General features: G+C 36.0%; 1 protein-coding gene across 1 annotated transcript; it reads right to left on the reverse strand.

The window, feature by feature from the left end:
- Positions 1–308: 308 nt before the first annotated feature.
- Positions 309–21,256, reverse strand: tmem192 (transmembrane protein 192). Its single transcript, XM_088923875.1, has 7 exons — positions 21,092–21,256; positions 16,535–16,687; positions 15,725–15,986; positions 14,045–14,179; positions 4,702–4,813; positions 3,098–3,237; positions 309–2,591 (listed from the first exon to the last, which is right to left on the reverse strand). Exons 1-6 carry the CDS (start codon positions 21,119–21,121, stop codon positions 3,114–3,116), a joined length of 816 nt encoding a protein of 271 aa, XP_088780001.1. The 5' UTR covers positions 21,122–21,256; the 3' UTR covers positions 309–2,591; positions 3,098–3,113.
- Between the last annotated feature and the right edge of the window lie 1,506 nt (positions 21,257–22,762).

A 22,762-nucleotide genomic window follows, 5' to 3' on the forward strand; every position in this document is an offset into this window, starting at 1 on the left:
TTTAATCTTTTCTTTCTTTTTACCATTGTTGAATTTACATAGTTTTAATAATTTTCAGAGAACAAGCATTCAAAAGTTCAAATTCCACATACAGTATCAGCTGATGAAATAAAAAATCTGCATTTGTACCAAATCGGTTATGTCAAGGTCTGTTGCTTCCAAGTTAAATTTCTTATAGTTTTAAATGTTAATTTAATATTAAATATAATTTTGAATTTCATTTTAATAATGAACTTAACAGTCCAAAATTGGAAGTGTAATAATAATGTATAAAGCTACACATCAAAAGAAGAAAACAGATACTATAATTTACAAGCATTTTATTTAGCATTTATCAACTCAACAGAATGATGTTTTTTTCCTTGCAAAAGGACATACTAAGCTATTTGATGGAAATGTTTGCCAAATTTACATCTGGTTAATGTGCCTATTTTATATAAGTAAAGAAAATACCATTTACCACCGTGCTATAAGGCTACACATGTAAAACAATGCCAAAAAACAAACTAAAATGCAGGCACAAAAATCAAACACCATGAAATGGTATATACAAATACAAACAACATAGAAAAAGATTTAGACACAATTTGAAAAACACAAATCTCAAATTCATAATCTAAAATAAATAAATTTACAATCTTTAATCAAATTACAAAGATAGTAATAAATTTTATATTGCACCTTTAAAGGTGGCTTCTCATATCGCTTTACAGAATGACAACAACAATAAATAAAAGGAATACACAAGATAAAACACAATTACAATACACAGAGGGGACCGTGGATGGTGGTACTTAGTATAGTAGGACCAGAGGGGTAAAGAATGGAACCAGTTAAGTCAAGGCTCTTCTAAAGAAGAAGTCTGGATTTGAAGGAGTTTAGAAAAGGTAACTGTCTGATATCCTTAGGGAGAGAGTTTCAGAGCTTGGGGGCATAACAGGAGAAGGCCCCGTCACCCATACAATGTAGACGGGCTTGGGGGACAGTTAGGAGACCAGAATTAGAAGAGCGAAGGTTGCGAGGTGGGGAGTAGGGTGATAAAAGTTCAGACAGGTACTGAGGTGCCCAGCCATGCAGAGCCTTATAGGTGAGCATGAGGATTTTAGTCCACACGGAATTTGACAGGAACCCAGTGCAAGGATTACAGGATAAGGAGTAATGTGATCACTTGCAGTAGACCTGGTCAAGATTCTGGCTGCTGAATTTTGGACATATTGGAGTTTGTTCAATGTAGATTTAGATACCCCAGCGAGTAGAGCATTACAGTACTCAATTCGGGAGAACACAAATGTGTTGATCAGCTTTTCAATTAGTGATAACATAAGGCAAAGTCTAGCGATATTTCTGAGGTGAAAAAAAGATGTTTTGACAATATGCTGCACATGTGGGTCGAATGTTAAGCTAGAATCGCATATCACCCCAGGGTTTTTCAATTTAGACTGAAGCTCAAGTACAGAACCTTCTACAGATACAGTTATAGGATTGGCATTACAAAGTTGATGGGGGGGTGCCAATAAGCATGACTTCAGTCTTGTCACAGTTAAGGTTTTATGTCAGAGATGCAAATTAGATAGAATAGAGACAGCCACATTAGTGTAAGGTTTGGTATGAATGTATATTTGAGTATCATCAGCATAGAAAAGATAGCTGAGACCATGTGATCCTAAAAGCTGACCAAGTGGAAACATGTAAAAGCTGAACAGCAAGGGGCCCAGTATTGAGCCCTGAGGAACACCAGACTTGACAAGACCAATTTCAGACCTATACCCATTAAGAGAGACAAAGTGACAGCGATCAGTGAGGTAAGACTTGGAACCATTTGAGAGCAGTGTCAGAAACTCGAAACACAGTATCAAGAAGAGAAAGTAAGATGTCATGGAGAACAGTGTTAAAAGATAGTCTTTTAACTGTGTTTTTAATAAACATTACATGCGGAATTTTTAAAGTTAAAGTTAAAAGCGGAATTCTTAATAAGCTGAAAACAAAACTTTATACCCATATATACAACAGAAAAAAACTAACGTACATTGGAACATAAAAGTAATAAAACAAATAATGTCCAGTCGATAGCTTATATAAAATCATATTTCCAGTGTCTAACAGCTACCTGAAAACAATTACAAAAAATAAAAAATAGACTTGGCTCTCAGAACATTCTTTTCACTCTTCAACTCTTCAAGTTAAATATTATCGGAGCCCATCTATCTTAAGAACTGCCTTGATTTTATTAATACAGTTTTTTAAAAAGATTGTTTTCATTCTCAGAATGATGATTTCTTAACTACCAGATCTCAGATATTGGTAGAACAATTCTTACAGAACAAAACTAGCATCCTATATTAAAGTTCAAATACAAGCATCATCACCCCTAATTCTGTAGTAATTACATACAGTACATTAAAATAATTTAGAAATCCCACAGTAAAACAATGAGCATTTAGTTCCCCTTCATTAAACTCTCAATAAATGTCAATAAACATCTTCTGGGGGGCTCCTGACTGGATTAAATCATATGGCACTGTGGATCGTGAAGCATTTCAGAAGACAACTGTTTCTTGAGTGTTCATCGTGACAGCAGATCTTCATTCTCCCTGTAAAGTATGGAAGCTGTAGCCATAAAACTGGGTTGATAAACTAGTCATTTTCACAATTTTAATAAACTTTCATGTATAAACTTACGTATTTACATATAATTATTCAACACATTATATTGAGAATTATTTCCTATTTTTGTTTCTTTCCCGTTTTTATAGTAATATTGATACAGTACATCACGGATATGGCTATCATGAAACACTGCGTCTACTCTGGGCATTCCACGCAAGAATAAGCAATAGATAGATGTTACTCAACCATTAAGCACACCATGAGACGTGGAAACCCACAGATGTTTTTATAACATTTTTACATTTTTATTTTACAATTTGCATTAACAATGCTCATGCACACCACATACCCATGTATAATGCACATTATGTGTAGTGTGCTTAAATTCACTTTCAAAATACAAAAGACTGAACATAAATTAACTATTTCCAGTAAGTATAAACAAGGTTCTCTTGATTATACAAGAGAAAAAGAAAGCACCACCCATTACCATTATTTTAATTGCTTCAGTCCCGGTGCTGCTGTGATGTTAAAGACAGAATACGTTTACTAAGCAATGAATTGCGTTGCTTCAGGTACTCAATCAGATCTGCTTGCTTCTCCACAACTTCTTCCAAACTTGAACAGTCCCTTGAAAGAAAGCAGAGGATCACACTATAAATTTCCAGGACTGAAACTGCTGTAATGCTAGAACGAAACTTAGTGGAATTTATTTCTGGGGTGGGGAGAGCAAGTGGATATTTTTCGATACATATAAAACATTACTTAAATCTGCATACTAAGCTAAACATACAATTTACTTTTTCTCGGTACATTGTGCAATAAATGCATACATTTTCTACCATAAATGCTCTTGAGCTTACATCAATTATGGTGTACATACAAATTCATACCAGATCACACTATACATACACACATACATTTTTTGTCTTAGAATATACAGAAAGTTCAACTATCTGTTTTACAAGACACTAAACTGTCTGCTGCTGCCAAAACATAATTAAGCAAGACAAACGCTCAGTTTGAAAGCCGGACATGTCCAGTTCCTACATGGGAAAGTAGACCCACATGAGAAAACTGAATGCTCTGCCTTGAGTGCATCTGCACATTTCAAGATGTTATCCTTCAAATAGTCTCATCTTCTTTGTAGATTGTAATCATACCCTGGCAGGTAACAAAGAAGAGGGCTGATACTGACCCCCGATTCCTTTACAGAATCAGCACAGTGCTACTTTAGAGGAGAGCAAATAACATTAACAGCACAAACAAAAGGAAGATCAAATGTACTGTATGCAAAACGTTAACTGATATATTTTCAGCACATAATGTAAATTTACTGATGAAAAGGATATTCGACACCTATTGTTTCTAACATTACAATAAATTAATGAATTGCAGTTACTTCCATAAATTACAGATAAACCAGTAGTGACTTTATTTTTATGGAAATAATGGAGACACTTTTATCCTGTTAGGAGCTTGTATTTTCTGTAGTTTAAAATGGGTGGAAATGAACATGATGTAAACATTTTATAAATATGAACCCCTGTCTTGTATGTTCAAACACATTTTACCAAGAGCAACGTGGCTTGATTACGTTTATATTATATGACATTCTAAATGAATGTCTGATATATTCATATGCACATGTGTGAGAGACACCACTAAATTATTTTTTAAAAAAGAAGCTTAATTATCGCTAACATTTGCTGACTGTATTGATAAGTGTTAAATAACATCAGCCACTTAGGTTTTTGCTTTGTGGTTACTGAAACTTTCTGTTTTTATTAGCCCCATTTATATAATAGGTAAAACAGTAACTATTCTTATGGTTCACAGTAAATATGTATATATATTATATTAACACCCCAGTAAAGCAATAGTAAATAACGAAGATAAGCATATAAGATCTGTTTTTCAAAAAGCTTTAACAAATTCTGCAACAAACTGTGTTAAAATTTAGAAGTCAACAAAAATTATAAGATTATTACTCAATGAGATTTCACATCTTGGTGATACAGGGTCATAGACTAGCAAAATAATATATTTTTCATATAAAACACCAAAATAATAAATGCAAAATCCATTCAATACCTGAACCCAGTCTCTGTGTTAATCAGACTTCTTCTGCTTGGATATGCATTTGAACGTTCCTCCTGACTGATATCAGGACCTGGCTTTTCTTTGTTGAAGTTTATAACTTTCACTGAAAAAATACAGGATACGCAGATAGAACAGTAAATATTCATATGTACAAACGGAGATAAACATTTTACATCAGTTACACTCAAGGATACATTTAAGAAAGAAAATATATGCTCATGCACAATGCTAAACAACTATTATTGTAAGTTTTTATAGTGGGGTCATTCGACATTCAATCTATCATATTCTTTGCCGTTTTCAATAAGTGAAAGAATATGACCTAGTGTTTATGTTTGTGCTTCCCAAACTATGAACCAAAGAGTAATGAGTATTGAAATGAAGTACTGGAATCAAGACCTCTGTGTGGGTCCTTTTTGGCACAGTCAAATATCTTTCATTAAAGCAATAATGTACATGTCCTTTAGCAATAGTTCAGGTTCTAACGTTGTTTTCTTTTTTCTCTTTTCAGCATGGAATAAATAATCACTTGTTCCTTTTCTTTAGCAAGACATGTTATTTCTAGCAATACTAGTAGTGATTATTTTTTAAATCGTTTAGAGTGTGGTGAGAAATTTACAACAATAAAAGTGTGCTGCAAACTAAAAAGGTTTGTGAAGCACAGACCTAGGATGAAAACAAACCAAACCATGTGGATGTATTGTAAATTTTAACTTTCAGGTAAGCAATCTCTGTAATTCAAAACAATCTTCTAAAATACTACTACTTCAAAAATTAACTACACAACTGCATAGAAATCAGTAGCTTATACTCTCTGCCAGGACAAATATTACAATATATTTACTGCAGTAATACTCTTTCAAAGGAATTGGGCGTAAATAAAGCCATTCTAATAAGCTTTAATTGTATACCTCTCTGTACCATCAAAACGTTGTTACCAATATAAGAAGAAATCTTACTGTAAAGCACTCTGAGAAGCTATTCTTGAAAGATGCAGCATAAAATGAAGCTTGTTATTTGCACTTAACGCAGGAAAAAAATAACTGAACTCAGCAGTACTGAACCATAGTGTTAAAGCAATGTTGTTCATGTTCATTAGAAGAGTGAAAGGTGCAAATTAAGGGGTCTAACAACAAGGGCAGGCAAAGTCTTCAAATTATCACTGCAACCTTAAAGGCAACTTGCTTTCCCAATGGTGCCTGCCTCCAATTGTTTCCGCCACAAGACCATCTGCCTCAGTAGAGTACTTTTGCATGGCTGAGTAAAGAGAGGCTGTTACAAGGCTCTGACATTGCATGGCTACCATGACACAATAGGCTGTAAACTAATCAGAGGACCACCTCGGTATCTAAACGGGGTGGCCTTCTCCACCCTTCCTCTCAAACATTATTCTTCAGAACAAAGGCAGCAGCACAGTGTACTGTACTCAAATAAATCAAAGCTCAACACTGTTCCTTTCAAGCTCACCCAACAAGCATCACCACAGGTTCCATGTTCTGAAATACAAGCACAGTTGCTAATTATTTCTGTTACCATAATGTCTTATTCCCGACAAGAAGCAAGGGCTTACAGAGTCAACTCCTCTAACTGCTCCAAACACCTCAGAAAAGGGAAGGGCTCAGAAGTGCTTCAGCCAGCAAAAGGCACTTGTTTAGAGTGATAAACTGAGCCATCCAGTTCAAAAATCACTGCTTCAGGTCGGAGCTGCTTAGTTATACAGTCGTGACTGGGATTCCTCAAGCAACAGTACACAATTGCAACCCCCATGCTTAACAGACAGCTGTGAATTTGCAGCATTACCAGCAGCAAAGTATGCCTTTCTACGGGTGCTGAACCTCATGTAGGCACTGTGGGTGAGCATTATCAAAGATGTATTAAAATCCATGAAAGTCATCAAAATACAGTTTATGTGTAATACTAATTTTTAGCAGCAATCAGGGGAGTTGTTAAATATGATTCCAAAGAATTGGTTTAAATAACACAAAATGTCAATGTACATGGAAGGGCTCAGATTATGCATCACCCATTACAGATATTCATCCATCCATTTTCAAACCACTGCTTCCAATTCAGGATCACAGGGGAATTGGAGTCTATCCCAAGCAAAGGGTGCAAGGCAGGGTACACCCTGGACAGGATGCCAGCCCATTGCAGCGCTTCAGATGCGGCAACCATCCAATACATATTTTTTTATGAAACTTATAATGCACGTTCAGAGGTGGAAAAGCTCCACAATCCACCAATTATCAGTGAAACTGCATTATAATATAATAACAATACTCTCTCTGCAATTACTCTATTTGGGTTTGTTTGGATCTCCTAAATTTTAGGGGCATGTTTTTGAAACAAATAAATTGAAAAATCATTTATGTTCAACAATTATATGTCATCTGCTGAGGCAGTTAGAGTGCTTTCTTTGTTATTTTCAATATGAAAGGATACTTGAAAACTAAGTAGTTAAAAAACAGTCATTTTGTGTTAATAATTAAGATCTTGTTTGGTTTAAGATCTTGTCAAATCTTAATTATTCAGTTGCTACCAGAAGGAGCCATTCCTTGGAGAATGTTGAAATATTTTGGTCACCATGAGCTGGGCTTGAGTCTTTTAACATGTTCCATTACAAAAAAAGTTACACTGATGAGGAATATATTATAGGGCTAGGTGTTTAGGGATGTCTTCAACCATTGTTAAAGTTAATAGCTGCACCTCAGGGGAGTTAAAAATATTCTGTTCTATTGATTACTAACTGTATCTGACGGCAGTTCTCAGAGAGGTAATCACTGGCACCAGTTAAATTAGCCCTTGGCCACATCGGACTAGTCTTTCTCTGCAGGAGCCCAGGGGGAAGCTGCCAGATTAAGCATAACTTTACAAAGAAAAAGTATTAAAAAATTACATCCCTGAAGGCATTCATAATCTATAGGCTAATAAAAGAAATCACAGCAGAGGCTTTGCCGCCTTAGTCATTATATACTTGATTTAGAGACTTAAGGATTAACACAATCAATGATGCTCTTAATTATGTAATAAATTGTGACTTTAAACAGTTTTCTGTCAGATATCTATCTGTTAGAGTTTAAGAGTAATTAAATAGTCATTGACTATGTAATTAACTAGCAATTAAGTAGGTTATGTTATTTTAACATGTTTTCCAAAATACATTTGTTCTACACATGCATTTACAATGACTAAATTAGCATGTGTAGAACAAATTCCCATTTTTCACTCATATTATGCTCTGGGAATTTAATTCCTTCATAAATATACACATAGTTATTATACAGAGCAAAACAACTCATCTCCAAGTATGGAAATAAGTACTAAAAGTTGTATTCAAAATATATATTTATTTAATAACTGTATATCCTGAAATAAACCATATCAAATTTAATCACACACCCGAAGAAGGCTCCACATCCGAAACGTTGTGGTTTCTTTCTTCTCTTTTTAGCGTGGAATAAACCTATTACTTGTTCAATTTACATTTATGGCATTGGACACAAAATATTTACCACAACTCTCATTTTTTTTTATATATCCATGTATTTTCAAATACATGGATATATAAAATTTGATACTACAACTGATCTACAACTGTTTTTTTTTACATTTCTCAGCTTCTTACAGCTTTAAAAAGTATGAGTAACAGAACATTTATGATAGAAAACAAAATATTTCCTTCTGCTAAGTCACTTTCTGATTTTTACCCCCCAAAAAAGTCATAAATATCAAAATACAGAAAAAAATGCTACAGATCCAGTAAAATGCATGTGATTGAAGGCAGTATTTTTGTTGAAGGATCTACATCTAACTCACAAAACGTAGATAAGAAGAACTGAAAACAAATGCAGCCGTTTAACATACCTGGAAAGGAATTACCTAAAACAAAGAGGATGTATAATTTACAAGCTACAAATCCTAGCATTGTCACTTAAGTCCTGCATTTAGATTTTCTTTGATCTGGTACCATGAAGTCAAGCAATGGGACTAGAACCTGGCGAAAGAATGAACAGATCTTTAGGAACTCGGTGAAGCTGGCTAAGGTTTAGGATCCATCTTAAGAAATAATTACGAGGTATGTAAGGAAGCACAGAAGCTGTTATATCCTGCACTTAGACCTTCTGCTTTTAACACTTACAATCTATTGACACCTTCTGTCCCATTCAGAGGGCAATTTCTGCAGCTGTCTTGCTAAGACCTCTTTACATACAACAGTGAATTTTTAAAGACTATATAAAGGTTCAATAAAAGATAAGGCTAGTGTTTCTAACCTGTTGCAATAAAGATTATAATGTCATATGATTTAAGGCCTTTCTGTAGAAAGTGAGCCCTATCTAAAAGCTTTAAAAAACAAAACTACTGAATCCAAAAAACTAGAAAAACAATTTTAGTTTATAAAACAATTTTATAAGTACCTTATAAAAAGCATAGAACAAATTTCACTACTCTTAGCTCTGATATTTCACAAAATACAGGTGGTGGTTAGTTGTCATTTAAATGTCAAAATCACAGACTCAGAATAATTAACTTTAACAGCCCCTAGCACTTGAACAGAGTGCAAATAAATTAAAACTTTACAGTTTTGTACTAACTCTTATTTTCAAAGTGAAGTAACACCTTTAATTTATAGAGCCTCTTTCATGGCAAGCACAACAGTACAGTACAATTAATAAGCAAATAATTATAAACTAACAGTAATCAAGATTTAGTCAAAAGTAGATTTTAAGTGCATTTTGAAAATTTCACGGTCATGACAGTCCTGGGTGTCAATACTCGGTATCAGTTCTGTATAAGAATCAGAAATATCACAATTCAAATTGCTAAATTACCTCATTATTTCCAAACAAGAAAACACTAATGGTAATTTACAGAAAAGTAAGAAATTTCCTATTTTTAGTGTGACAGATAATGAATGACAATAAGTGCATAAGGATAAAACAACACACCAAAGTTTCATTGTGAATTTGAGATGTCAAATATCACACCCAGGTTTTGGATGTTGATATTCGATTTAATATCAGTGTTATCAAGTAACAACTCAAAATCAAGTGCGTTTACTTAACCAATGTAGAAAGCACCCTTCCATCCATCCATTTTCTAAACACTTTATCCAATACAGGATCACAGGGGAGTCGGAGCCTATCCCAGCAAGCAGTGGGCGCAAGGCAGGATACACCCTGGACAGGACAGCATCATTTTCTACTTTTATATTTTTAAATGTATAAAAGATGAAAGTCCACAGGCAGTTAAATACATAGTACACAGTCTACAGTTGTGCCTACATAGCATTGAAGAATACTGGCATAAAATGAAACCCAGTGCCACGCTGTTGAATGTTGAGTGCCACTGGTAAGAAAGAGACATCTAAAACGAGCCACTGCTGGACATGATTTAAGACAGTTCTTTTACAGCTCTCAATGTAAAATACATGGTTCTCCAGCTAAAAAGGTACTGTACTATACTTCAGTTAAAGATGCAAGACTGTGAGTAGCCCTATAGCAACCTACAATGTCTTGATTCAATCTAGCTTCCTTCAGGGACCAACAACAAATAATTTATAAAAATAAAAACAACTTGAAAGAGCCAATAAATGTTTGTTGTTCAGCTTTATACCATACTAAAAAAAACACAGATCTACTGTATCCTTCTTACAGCCAGTCAACATACTGTTGAGTACTGAGCAGTCACAGTGAGGTTGCAAATGCTGGTCTCGCCATGGACAATTCACAAGAATTGTGACGTGATGCAGCCCTTCCTGCTCACTAGTCACTGTAATAACTAATGTAATGCGATGTACAAATGAATAAGCACAGGTTGTGCAGCAGATATTTCACCGCAGAAATGTTCCATCTGTGATCTGCATGAAGAGTTAACAAGTAATGCTTGTCGGCAAAACTATCTAAAAGTCGAGAGAAATACTTCTATTGGATTAAAGACGTATCGCAAGGCTGCTTGTTTATAATGTAATAGAGCCACTTCACCTCACCAGTTCTGTTGTCTCGTTCTGCGTCGCAGAACATGGTGCTGCACATACCTGGAAATGTACTCTTTTTAGTAATGAGAATTGGAGGTTTTACATTCTACTGTGTACATTTTACTTTCATTGTGGTTTGAAATGCATTCATCAATGCTGATTCTTTCAAACCCCGAAATATAAAAATAGCATTGCAGCTTCCTTTTAACTGAATGTACACACCAGCAAAATTGAGCAAATTCTTGTGGTTTGTCAACTCTGAAATGCAACACATTTAACTCCACACAAAAATGCAAATATCTTTATTGCTGTGAGCATCTAGAACAAATTGTTAACAATGTCTCCCTTCCTCCAATCTTGCATTTTCTGATGATTTGCTGGGAAATAAGCCAGAGATTTAAACAACAAGGCAAACCATCACCTGATACAATGAGTCCCCTTTAATCAATCATTGACCAAACGCAAATATCCTGCTCCAAAAAGCTCCTATTAAAGCTCTGGCATTCTTGCAGTCAAGTGTTTATGTGTTTGCGTACCTGTGTCAGTACTGCCTCTTAGTCTCTCAATCTGTCAATACCCAAGCAACAGCTAACAGATTAAACCTTATGCTGTGGTGCCATTTTTCTGTTTTGTTTCCAAAGGTTCCGAGGCAAGATTAACCCAGAAATGTTAAAAAACACTTCACAATTGAGCTTTCAAAATTTTGTACGACTGAGAAACTGAAATTTTTCGATGTATGCATAGTTAACTTTCAGAAGCTAAAGGAATCACTAAAACTTTATGTAGCTCTTTAAAAATAACCTCATTAGTAGTTTTCTAGCATTAAAAATAGTGATGATTCTGAATGTCAAGGAGTGAGTTCTGAGAAAGTGGGATTGTCTGCTCAAATAGAAAGCAAAAGGTTTTTATTTCAAAAGTTAACTCCTTGAAGAATAAAAGTAAAATACTTTGATGTCAGAAATCTTAATGTTGCCCAACACAATAGTGTGTATTCAGTTTTAAATGAAGAGAAAACTGAAATTTCCATCTCTTAGCTTCTCCAGTTAAACTCATGCATCTTCAAAAGAAATTCAAAGACAGGGGTGAGCTGCCTCCTTTCCAAATGTTTCCTTACCACTAGGAAAATAAAAAGGACACTCTGGCTATCAATGGCTTTATAATTTTACTTTAAAAAAAATTAAGTACAACCTAAGAGATTACAAAGTGGCGAGAATTTTAGAGTAAATCGGTAAAGGTCATTAAATCATTAAAGGTCATTTCATACAAAAGAAAAGGAATAGTTCAATTATCACATTATACCATAATATACTGAAGTGCCATTAACTAACGGTACTTTTTAAAGAATGCCATTTCTCTTTAAAGTCATACATATTTGTCTAATTTGCTTAAATTCAACATTTTTATTCTACTGACAAGATTTAAGTAATACATTTAACCTTGTATCTGTTTACTGGTAAAGAGGATTTCTGTTGTTCTACGCAAAACTGACTTGATAACAAGTCTCTTGTATTATAAATGAGATCTTTAGGTCCGTGAAATAAAGTCTGTATTGTACTGTAAAATGATGTAATGAAAGTGATGTTAAATCACTTCAAATGTTTGAGGCAACCTGTTTCTATTTTTACACTTTATCAACCTCTCAGAATAATCAATTTTTAACTATAGCATTGAACACCTCTTTTCCCCTCCCTTTCCAAAATATCTTTGCTTTGGATTAGGCTACGCGAGTACACCAGTTCCGTACATTATCGATATGTCTGTCTTTCTGGCAAGTTACCGATTAGTGTGGCACGCACCTGATTAAAGTTACCAGCCTTCGAGCAATGTGTTTTTCCCAGCTGCCAAAGAGCTCCGCTCTGAGCACAAGATGAGCTTTATAACCATTTGATTAGCTAATATTGTCCAGATTCAAAGCTCCAAAGGAGCTGTGCACATCTAAATAACGGACGATGTGCAGCTCGCAATGCAACAGTGACCTCTGTAGATGTGCACTTCCAGTGTTATAAGCAACAGCTATGCTGATGGCAAAAAAAGCATATCACCCGACAGGTCAGAGGGTGCAGATATGTTATATTCATCTTTCCCCATGTTTTGACAAGAACTGGAGTGCTGTGCAAAGCTGATCACAAGTCATGAAACTGACTTCAATGAATAAAAAAGAAAGGTATTTTCACCACAAGGTTAAACCTCAATCTAGCCTGTGGATTTAAATGTTTAGGGATTTACAATGAGGTGGTACACTTTGGACTTCAATAAAGTTAAAAGAGATACAGCACTGTCTGCCAAACTGTCAACAATTCTTTTATCTTTTTCTGTTTTTAGTTTTTGTCTTTAACTGTAAGGATTTTATTCTTTAAAGAAAGTCTTCTTTCAAAACAACATGATGTTTAGTATTATACATAGTAAAGCATCAATACAAATCTGACTGAAGGTACAGATTAATTAAAAATATGAAGAAAGGCACAGTATTTTGCATTTACATTCCTGAAACACTCACAATCTTACATACTGCAGCTCAACTTAAAGTAAATGTAATCTTGGGATATGCAAGTGGATTTTTTTTAACTGAGGAGGATGAATGGTGGATTCTAATCAAAGACACGAACTCGGTCTATAACAGTTACAGTAAACAATGAAACAATTCAGAGGTGTTTCTGGGTGGAGTGAATGCAAAGTCTGCCTTTGGCAAGAATGAGGCTAAGACCTTCTGACCCAAAACAAGAGCCTGCTAATTCCTAAGGCTCCCACCCTTATTTGTTTACTTGTATAGTTTCCAACATAATTAAGTTTAATTTACTCTGTTTATTAGATAAGGATGTTTAGGTGAATATGTAAATGTTGTTTTTTTTAATTCATCCATAAAAAATGTAAACTAAAAATGCCAACTGCCCAGACTCCTGCCTGTAAAATTAATAGAATAAAATAAATTTTCAAACTGAATCTAATAACCATCCTACATAATGAAGGATAAAAAAAGCTATTTATATTTGCCAATAACTCTTGTCATTGACGAAGAGAAATAGTAAATTATTAAGGCCAATGCACTGACTCAATTTCTGTATGGACACAAAAACAAATGTATATGTTCTAAATTAATTCTAAATTAAAACCAAGTTATACTAACACAGAAATAAATACAAATCAGACCAGGATTGCAGTCTTTATCTGAATTATTCTTAATGTGTGATTAAGGAACCACAGTAGATTTCCAAAATATCTATCACGGGTTATCTAACTTGAATGCTCCATTTAACTGTCCTGAAACTGCAAGGTAAATGTTGAACTGAATCAGCAACATTATTAACACTGTAAATCAAAGACAGGATGATGTCCTATGCTGTAGAGTAGGGTTATTCTCACCTGTGTAAATTATAAGGCAGGGAATGGAGAAACAGAGCTCCAGCCCCAGAAGTCCAAGGATGATATACGTGTATAGGTGATTGTCAGTCGGAAATGACAGTTTCATAGACAGGACAAGTAGCAGTCCTGCATTCCCTAAAATAAAAAAGTCATTGCAAATTTAATAAGGTAATGTTAATGGTACAATAATAAACAAACACTTAATGGTCAGCTCAAAGCTGGTGGCATGTATTTGTTGCTGTACACTTACATTCCTGATTATTTCACATGTACTATAGAGACAAGAATAACTGTATTCCGGTGAGATAGATATATACAGTATATTATGTTGGCCTGTACATACAATTAAGCTTTTAGGTGGTACCAGAACTAACAGAAGACAAAAAAGTAAATTTGTTAACCTCCTCAGTAACATGTAAGCAACAGGGAATATCAACATAAAAGACAACTTCTGAAAAACATCTAATCTTATTTAAAAGAAAAACAGTTTAAGGTCCTAGACATAATTTCCTATTATTTTTCAGTACTACCTTTCCAGTGGACAAAGAATATAAATGGTGTGTGTTTATCACAAGTATCCATTTTCTCCAAATGAAAAGTTTCAGCTGAAATAAAACCTTTTCTGAGTAAAGGGTGCCTCCAAGTGGCTAACACCGGAATCACATTTGTAACATGCTTGTAAGCATCCTATCAATTTCAATTCAAAGGCAAAAGGAGGGAATTTAATGAACAGTATTATAAATTATTTATAAAAAACAGTATAATAAATGATTTGGAAGTACACCAGAACTGAACAGCAATTTAACAGTTTTTTTTTATTCTTCAGTAAATTATTCTTGTTGCATGTAGCTGCAGTGATATTGTACTGATCTCGCCACAACTCCAAAGCTAAGCAGAACTGGGCTAGAAAGACTTCCAAGGAAGACCAGGTTGCTGCTTTTGCAGTGCTGTTGTACCAATAGCCGGCACCTTTAACTTTGGATCAGAATTTCCAGAATAATGTCCCACTGTGGTGACTGGGGACACTGGGCTGTAGGAGGTGCTGTTCTTTAGATGAGACATTAAACTGTGTTTATTGATTTCCAGGTCATTAAAGATCCAGTGGCACTGTTCAGAATCATAAAGGCAAGACCTTGGTGTCCTGTCTGAATTCCACTCTGGGCTTGAACAGACTCCCTAAATATTCATCTTAAATAAACTGGTGAAACAATTTCTCACTTCTCCACCAGAGTGGGTTTGGTGGCATAAATATCAGGCAGGTTCTGTAATTCTGTGATGGATGAAGTGGGTACTCTGCTGCACATGAAGTGCTTTGGGAATGGGGTTTAATTCCACATGTTGAAATACATTTCTTAAACAGGTATTCGCCAGCTTGAAAAAATAAATATAATAATAATTATTATAATAATTGTTTACACTTATATAGCACTTTTCTGGACATTCCACTCAAAGCCCTTTACAGGTAATGGGGACTTCCCTCCACCACCACCAATGTGCAGCATCCACCTGGATGCTACACTCCAACACCTTATCAGTCTCTTTCGTGAGATAAGAAACCTAAAGAAAATTAACACTGTTGCTGTAGACTAGCATCTTCTGTTCAACAGTAGATGGAGGTCAGTTCTAAAATGCTTGCTATACATAAGTGAAGCAGCTGAGATGACTGCCGGGCTAACTCACCTGCAGAATGTATGAACAGGGGCAGATGCTTCAAGTTCCTTGTGGATCGATAGAACTGCAAGTATCCTCTGTTCCGGGTCCTGCTGTGATGGTGCTGTACAAACTGCTCAAAAACGGCATGTAGAAGCCACAGGGCGACTTTGCTAATGACGATTACAGTCTTAGTCTTAAAGTCCTGTAAATAACGCTTACACTCCTCTGTGTTGTCCTCTCTGATGGAACAGAAAACAGCTAGCACAATGGAGAGGATGACAAAGGCAACCTAGGAAACAAAGAAACAACACTGTATTTATCTTTCTGAGAACCACATTTCTCCACCAAAACCCTACATTCAGTGCCAGAAAAGCACAATAAACTACCAGCTTTTGCACATGAATATTATATGTTCATCTTCAGTTTAAAATTAAGTGGTTCTAAAACAGCAACTATTAACTTTAAGCATTAATGCTTCTCCTTAGTAATGCACACAAAACAATTGCCCTTGCCTACTATGCAGTGAAACACTTGTCTATGCTACGTTCACCACCATGCTTGTCTTTTCAGTATCTTTACAGAGTCTGTGCACACAAAAATACATTTATTTTTGCTCCTGTAGCATTACTTAGCTTTGTGCGTGAACAAGGTGCAGTGTAAAATAAAGATTATTACCATAAATGTTACTTTTCCACAATTAATTTGTTTCTGGAGATCAAAAAAGAATCAAAATTATGCAACTTTTTTGTATTTTTTTTACTTAAAACGATTAAAAATAAAAAAGTGGATATGAAGATGTAAAACACCAAAAACAACTTGTAATCGTGTACTACTCACATGAAAGAATGAAAGGAGAAATGCAAACCACCAAGTAGGCAATTTCTGAAACTCTGATTTAATATCAGAATCCAGGACATGTGGTGAAATGAGAGGTCCTTCAACTAGTGGGTCTTCTTCCATACTTTGAGTTACATCGTTGAAAGAAGTATTCTGTGAAAAACCAAGAACATGACACAGGTGAATATTATTGGCATTGGTGCTTACTTTTCTGCCACTAGGTTAAGTCTAAAGTAACTTTTGTGCTGGTAAATAATAACCCCTTAAGGATTCTAAAGCATCTTACACACAGGAGTATGCCAGGATATCAAGGTTAAATCCCTTCCTGTTTTATTAAGTTGCATGTAAACCTTAATGGCCAAGCAGTAAGGATGGTGTCTCCTACATAAGCAAATAGAATTGCTGGTCACCATACTGGAGTTTGTAAATTATGATCCAAAGAGAAGAGCACCACCTATTGGTCCACCAACACCCCTTGCAACTGCAACAGTTTTCTAATGGAGTCTCCTATCCTGGTTATGACCAGAGGCAGCCTTTGTTTGAAAATGGAAAAAATGAAGGCAATCTTGCTGAATATCAACTAAGAAAAGCAAATACCATGGAGTCATCAAATGTGTCAAGGATTGTTTTCCTAGCACTAGATACCAGGATAAGCTCTAATCTGATTAGTCAATAGGACTGAGCAAGGACTTGCTACTTGTTCCATATCAGCAAACAACATGCTGTCAACTTCAAATGCATATCAAATCTCAGGGTATTCTTCAAGATTGGACGAGAGGAGCACACAAGGTTTTGTTGAGGTGAATTTAACAAAAGCAGATAATTGGCATGAAACCACAAATAAGAATAAAAGTAAATGTCAAAGAAGGGCAAGGAGAGATAAAACATGTTGGACTTGCAACTTGAAAAGGGCAACATATTTAACAAGAAAAACAAGATGAGAGACTGTCCACATGATGTGCAGTACCTCCAAAAACCTCCATGGAGATGTGAAAGGTTGTGGTGGGTTTGTCAGTGGACAGACAGGAGATATAGGTAAGTAAAGCAATAGTATAAGCCAGCAAGAAGGGTACTTGTTAGTGAAACCTTTAGACTACACAGACATAATGAAACGGCAATACACTGCTAAAACTGTTAGACAGAATGTCTGAATCGCCCATTATGTGTAGCTGAATGCAAATAAGTGAGATTTCTATTACAAACCCACTGATTCACACTGCTATCTCCTGTAAAGCTCATTTCACCCCAAACACACTAAAACTTTCTCCCCTTTTCACAGTTCTTTCAGCTATGATGATTTTGCAGCGACGACATCAATTTCTAGAACCAAGCCCTCAAAATGTACTCCATTTTCATCAACAGAGGATACCCAAGCAGTGTTATTAACTCAATTAACTCGGACTCAATCAGGAACTCCCGCCATAACAACCGCATTCCTTTGGTGCTTCCCTACCACCCCAACACACTTTCTATCCCCAGGACTATTAACGACAACTTTTCCATCCTACAGATGATCCCTCTATTGGGGCCCTCTTTTCTGAATGCCCCATCATCTCATATCGCCGACCACCTAATCTGCGTAACCTTCTTGTTCACAGCTCCCTTGACCGCCCTCAGCAATCATCCACACCAGGTACTTTCCCTTGCAACAGAGCTCGCTGTATCACCTGCAACTACACATCTAACACCACACTCATTCAAGGCCCCTCTGGACAATTCCGGATCACCCAGATGGCATCTTGTACCTCCAGCAATCTTATTTACTGTATCTCTTGCAGTAAATGCCCAGCCATCTACATTGGAGAAACAAGAAGGAGACTTGGAGACCGCTTCAGAGAACATGTTAGGGCTGTGAAGATTAAAGATCTCTCCGAGCCCATTGTTTCTCATTTCACCTCCGACGGCCATGATCACACTAATCTCTCCGTCTGTGTTCTCAAAGACTGTTTTCTGAACTCATACATCAGAAAGACTACAAAAAACTAAAATTATCCTGCAGCTAGGATCACACCTTCAGTCTTCTCTTAACGACAGACTACTTTTCTTCTAAATTCTCTCTATTCATTGTAGGTTTCATTTCACACCTCTCTTCACCTATCCTGACTTCACACTACCTGATTGGCCACTCTCTCCTCCTCTCTCCCAGCTTTTGTTCTCCTATACTACATTACCTTTGCTTACTGTCCTGTCTTTCTCACACCTGAAGGCTCCACAGCCGAAACGTGGTATTTTCTTTCTTCTCTTTTCAGCATGGAATAAACCTATTACTTGTTCCTAAGTGAGATTTCTGTGAATTGTTTGTAATAAAACATAGTTGTGTGTTAGTTTGCAATGTTTAATAAATGTTTCTGCAAATCAATAATTAACGACTGTTCTTCATTTATGATTTTTTAGCGAGTTTGTTCATGTGTCATAATAATTTTACCTGACAATGTCAGTAACACAAGCAGGTAAAATGTATCTCGCAGATGATCAACAGAGATATTGCATATATGGTCTTTGTAACAACAAGAATATCATGTTTACACCATGAATGCCACTCTAATTTAAATTTGACAGCACAAGAGTGCTGTAAATTCTTGACCGCACAACAACACTTTCAAACATTTTCTACAGAATTTAAAAGTACCTTTGCACTATTCCATCTTTAAATTTCCAAAACAAAAGCAATTAGTATGCTACAAGGCTGTGTATAAAGAGATTAGTCTTACATAGATAACACAAGGTGAGGAAGCAACTATTAAAACATATGAACGTCAGTAACTCAGAGTTCTTGAAAAACGTTAAAAATGAGAGGCTGTTCTAGCAGGTTTGTTTATTCAGTCATTTCTAGATAGTGATACAAGAACCATTTTCTTCAGGACTCTTCCTGAATTGACTGTGAAGAAAGGACTGTCTCATGACTCTGAAATTAGGGGCTACTAGTATGCATTTATGATCGCTACTTCTGTTCTCAGCATATAGCTTGAAGTAATGGTTTGGATTCACTTCTAAAATGATGTTCATTTTAGAACTTTGAATTTTGGCAGCAGGGGTCTAGAGATGCAATTATTGTGCCACTGTGGTTATCCTCACCACAGTGAAACCACAAAGGAAATTATTCTCTCTGAGTGTATTACTTAAGTCTTAATGATGCAGTCCAATAATATGACTTTTTCAGGAATGCCAACTGATGTATTCAGAATTGTCAGAACTTTGCTACAAGTCTTATACAGTATATTGTTCCAAAGGAACTTGATCCCCAAGAGCGATGCACAAACAGACCTCTGTGGTCATGAGATGAAACTATGAAAATAAGTTGGTTCCTCTTTTCTATTTGAAGCTACATTAACCGACATTGCTAAGAAAAGAAACTGTGCTCACGACATTTTAATACATGTAGAAAACAAACTGGGGTATATAACATAGAAGTACTTTTGCCTTTCAGTAGATATTAGGTATTAATATAGTACGTGTTCATCATTCATAACTGCCAATTTCAATTAAGCAGCTCATAAAATAATACTCCAAGGTATTTGTACCAACAAACTTAAAAGAACAGCGTAGTCTGCACAACGCACTACAATTTTTCTAAACGAACCCATTCTAAAGAAAAGCTTTTCTTTAACTGAGTAGATGCAACACCGAAACATAACTTTACTATTCCTCAGAGACACTGTTAATCAGTTAGAATTAAAACTGACGAAGTGTGAACCGAACGCATTTGACATTTCATATTAACGATTCAGAACCTACAAGTAAAAACAAAACTCTTCACAAGAGATCCTTTCCAATTCACATTATGCTAGCGTCTCTCTTCTATGAAATACCAATGGGCCTAAACATTGTGAAGTTCATTATAACATTATGTTATAATAATATCACCGATTTTATTGTAGAGTCTTAGAAAGCAAATAATTCAATTTGCTAAACAATGAGAACTTTCCGTTTTAGTTTTGCAGTTTTTAATAATAAAGATCTTTAAAACTTAACGTTTCGCTTGCAATGGCATAGCACGTGGTATCACATTTATCATTTTTAAAGCCTTGTATTTATACAGCGCTTTTTATCCCAAAGCAAATTTCGGACAGGAGTGGACACACTTCATTCACTAGTGACTGTGGAAGCACAAATTCTGCGCAAGGAACCCCACAACAAAGTAGAACTGATAGACAAAATTCACTAATTGAATTATTTCAAAAGTGCAAAGAAGAGCGTATTTTCTTGCATGCGGTTGTAATAGAACATAAGTAATTTAAACATTTTTTGCAATGACCACAACAGAAAGGCGTGGGACGCTGAACTCGGCGACACGTAAAGAAGTGTTTTTGATTTGTTCAAATAAAATATGAAAATATCATTACTGTACACTCAGATATTACAATAGTGTCACATTCGTCCAGGATAACATAAGTAAAAACCTAAATAAGAAACAACCCTGACCCACAAAAATAGCTTATCAAGTGTCACATGCAAACATCACCTGACAACAACTCCACTACCAGTAAAACTACATGCGATACCGCACCACATTGTAAGAAACTGGGGTTCGCCAGCCCAGTTCACACCAATACGTACTATTTTTGACGCTCTTCCTTCTGAATCCATTCTACCGCCAGTTAATTCGTCGGGCACTAAACGAAAAACAAACAGAAAGAACACAGCAATGACACTACAGTTGCACACAGACCCACATCTTCAGCGCTGTTGTTTAACTCTGTTAGCACTGATGCCGAAGTCCCGCACTTCCGGGTTCCTCTCCGCTAGGTCTAGCGTCATTGGTTCCTCCGCGGACACACACCGACTCATCCGAGCGGAGAGCCTTCGGGTCACGTGCTTCTCACACTTCGCAACATAGAGTCAACTAGGGTTACAGAGGTGCAGGTCGAAGTGACCTTGACATCGGCAAATACCGTACTTAAATTAAAATTTAACCAATTAAACTCAGTGTATAAACGTGTTGTTTGCATATGTAAATGGAAACCGGGATCAGGACTTTTTTAAGTGCCCTTCATTTTTTTTTTAATTTAAATGTTCTTTCAGTTGTTTTTGTTTAGTGCTAAGTATTTTCCATCCAGCCATTTTCTAACCTCTTTCTTTGATTCGGGGTCGCGGGGGAGCGGTAGCCTATCCTGGGTTCAAAGCAGGGTGCAACACAGACGCATAAAAACACTCGCATCGGGCCACTGTTAGCAGAAGCCAGGTAACGTATCAGTGTGTCTTCGGGCTGCGGGCGGAATCCGGAGCGCAAGGAGAAAACCCACGCGAATACAGGGAGAGCATTCAAACTCCACGCCGTGTTCAGTATTTTTCATTAATTTATTTTGTCTCTTATATTTGTCGTTGTAATCAGCGTCAACATTTTCATTTTGGTAAGCAGCTGGGAGTTTGTTAAGAGATTTTACTTGGAAAAATGGAATACTAACCAGGACCTCATTACTAAAGGGTTTGTTATTAAATTATTTAAGCCTTTATTTAACCGGATAGATAAATTCTCACTGGGAATGACGACCTCGCATTTACCACTGCTTTTTCAAACAATGAACGTGGGGTCTTTAATGACCAAATGGTCAGGTCCCAAGTTTAATATTTCATCTGAAGGACAATGTTGCAGGTGTGAGCAATCCTGGTGCTAAAGTGATGTATTTGTTTCTGATTTTCATTCTGTGTGAGGCATTAATCACTTAATGATTGAACCAGTTAAGCCGATAAGAAATCGAATAAGCAGTTTCTCCAGGTCTTCCTGAAACGTTTTTAACGTTGCCTTTAAAACCTGCCAGACCACAGAACACGAGGAGCACAGTCGCAGGATAACCACCTGAAGCAGCACCATGACATGAACTCTATTAAACTAAAGCAAGAGGAATCTGGACATACTGTAAGAAAATGGAATCAACTGCCATTTTCCTGCAAACATCCGAAAACCACTCGATGCCAGAAATACATTTAATGCCATAGAGAACTGTAGATTCTGAATTGGTGCATAACCCTACAGAAAAATAACAATTACCCAGAACAATGCTATCAAAAAATTAAACAAAGGGGTTCACGAGAAGACAAAAGTGGGAAAACTTGCCCGTTCTTCCTGGTATATTGTTAAATATGTTGATAGTACATCAGCGAAAACAGAAAATTATTCTTAAATGCTTTAAGAATAGGTGCAAATCTGCTTGGTATTGGGTTGTGGTGGTGGCGGGGAGTCACCATTACCTGGAAAGCGCTTTGAGTGGAGTGTCCAGAAAAGTGCTA

This window comes from Atractosteus spatula, chromosome 1 (assembly GCF_055471065.1).
Source record: "Atractosteus spatula isolate fAtrSpa1 chromosome 1, fAtrSpa1.hap1, whole genome shotgun sequence".
NCBI lineage: Eukaryota > Metazoa > Chordata > Actinopteri > Semionotiformes > Lepisosteidae > Atractosteus > Atractosteus spatula.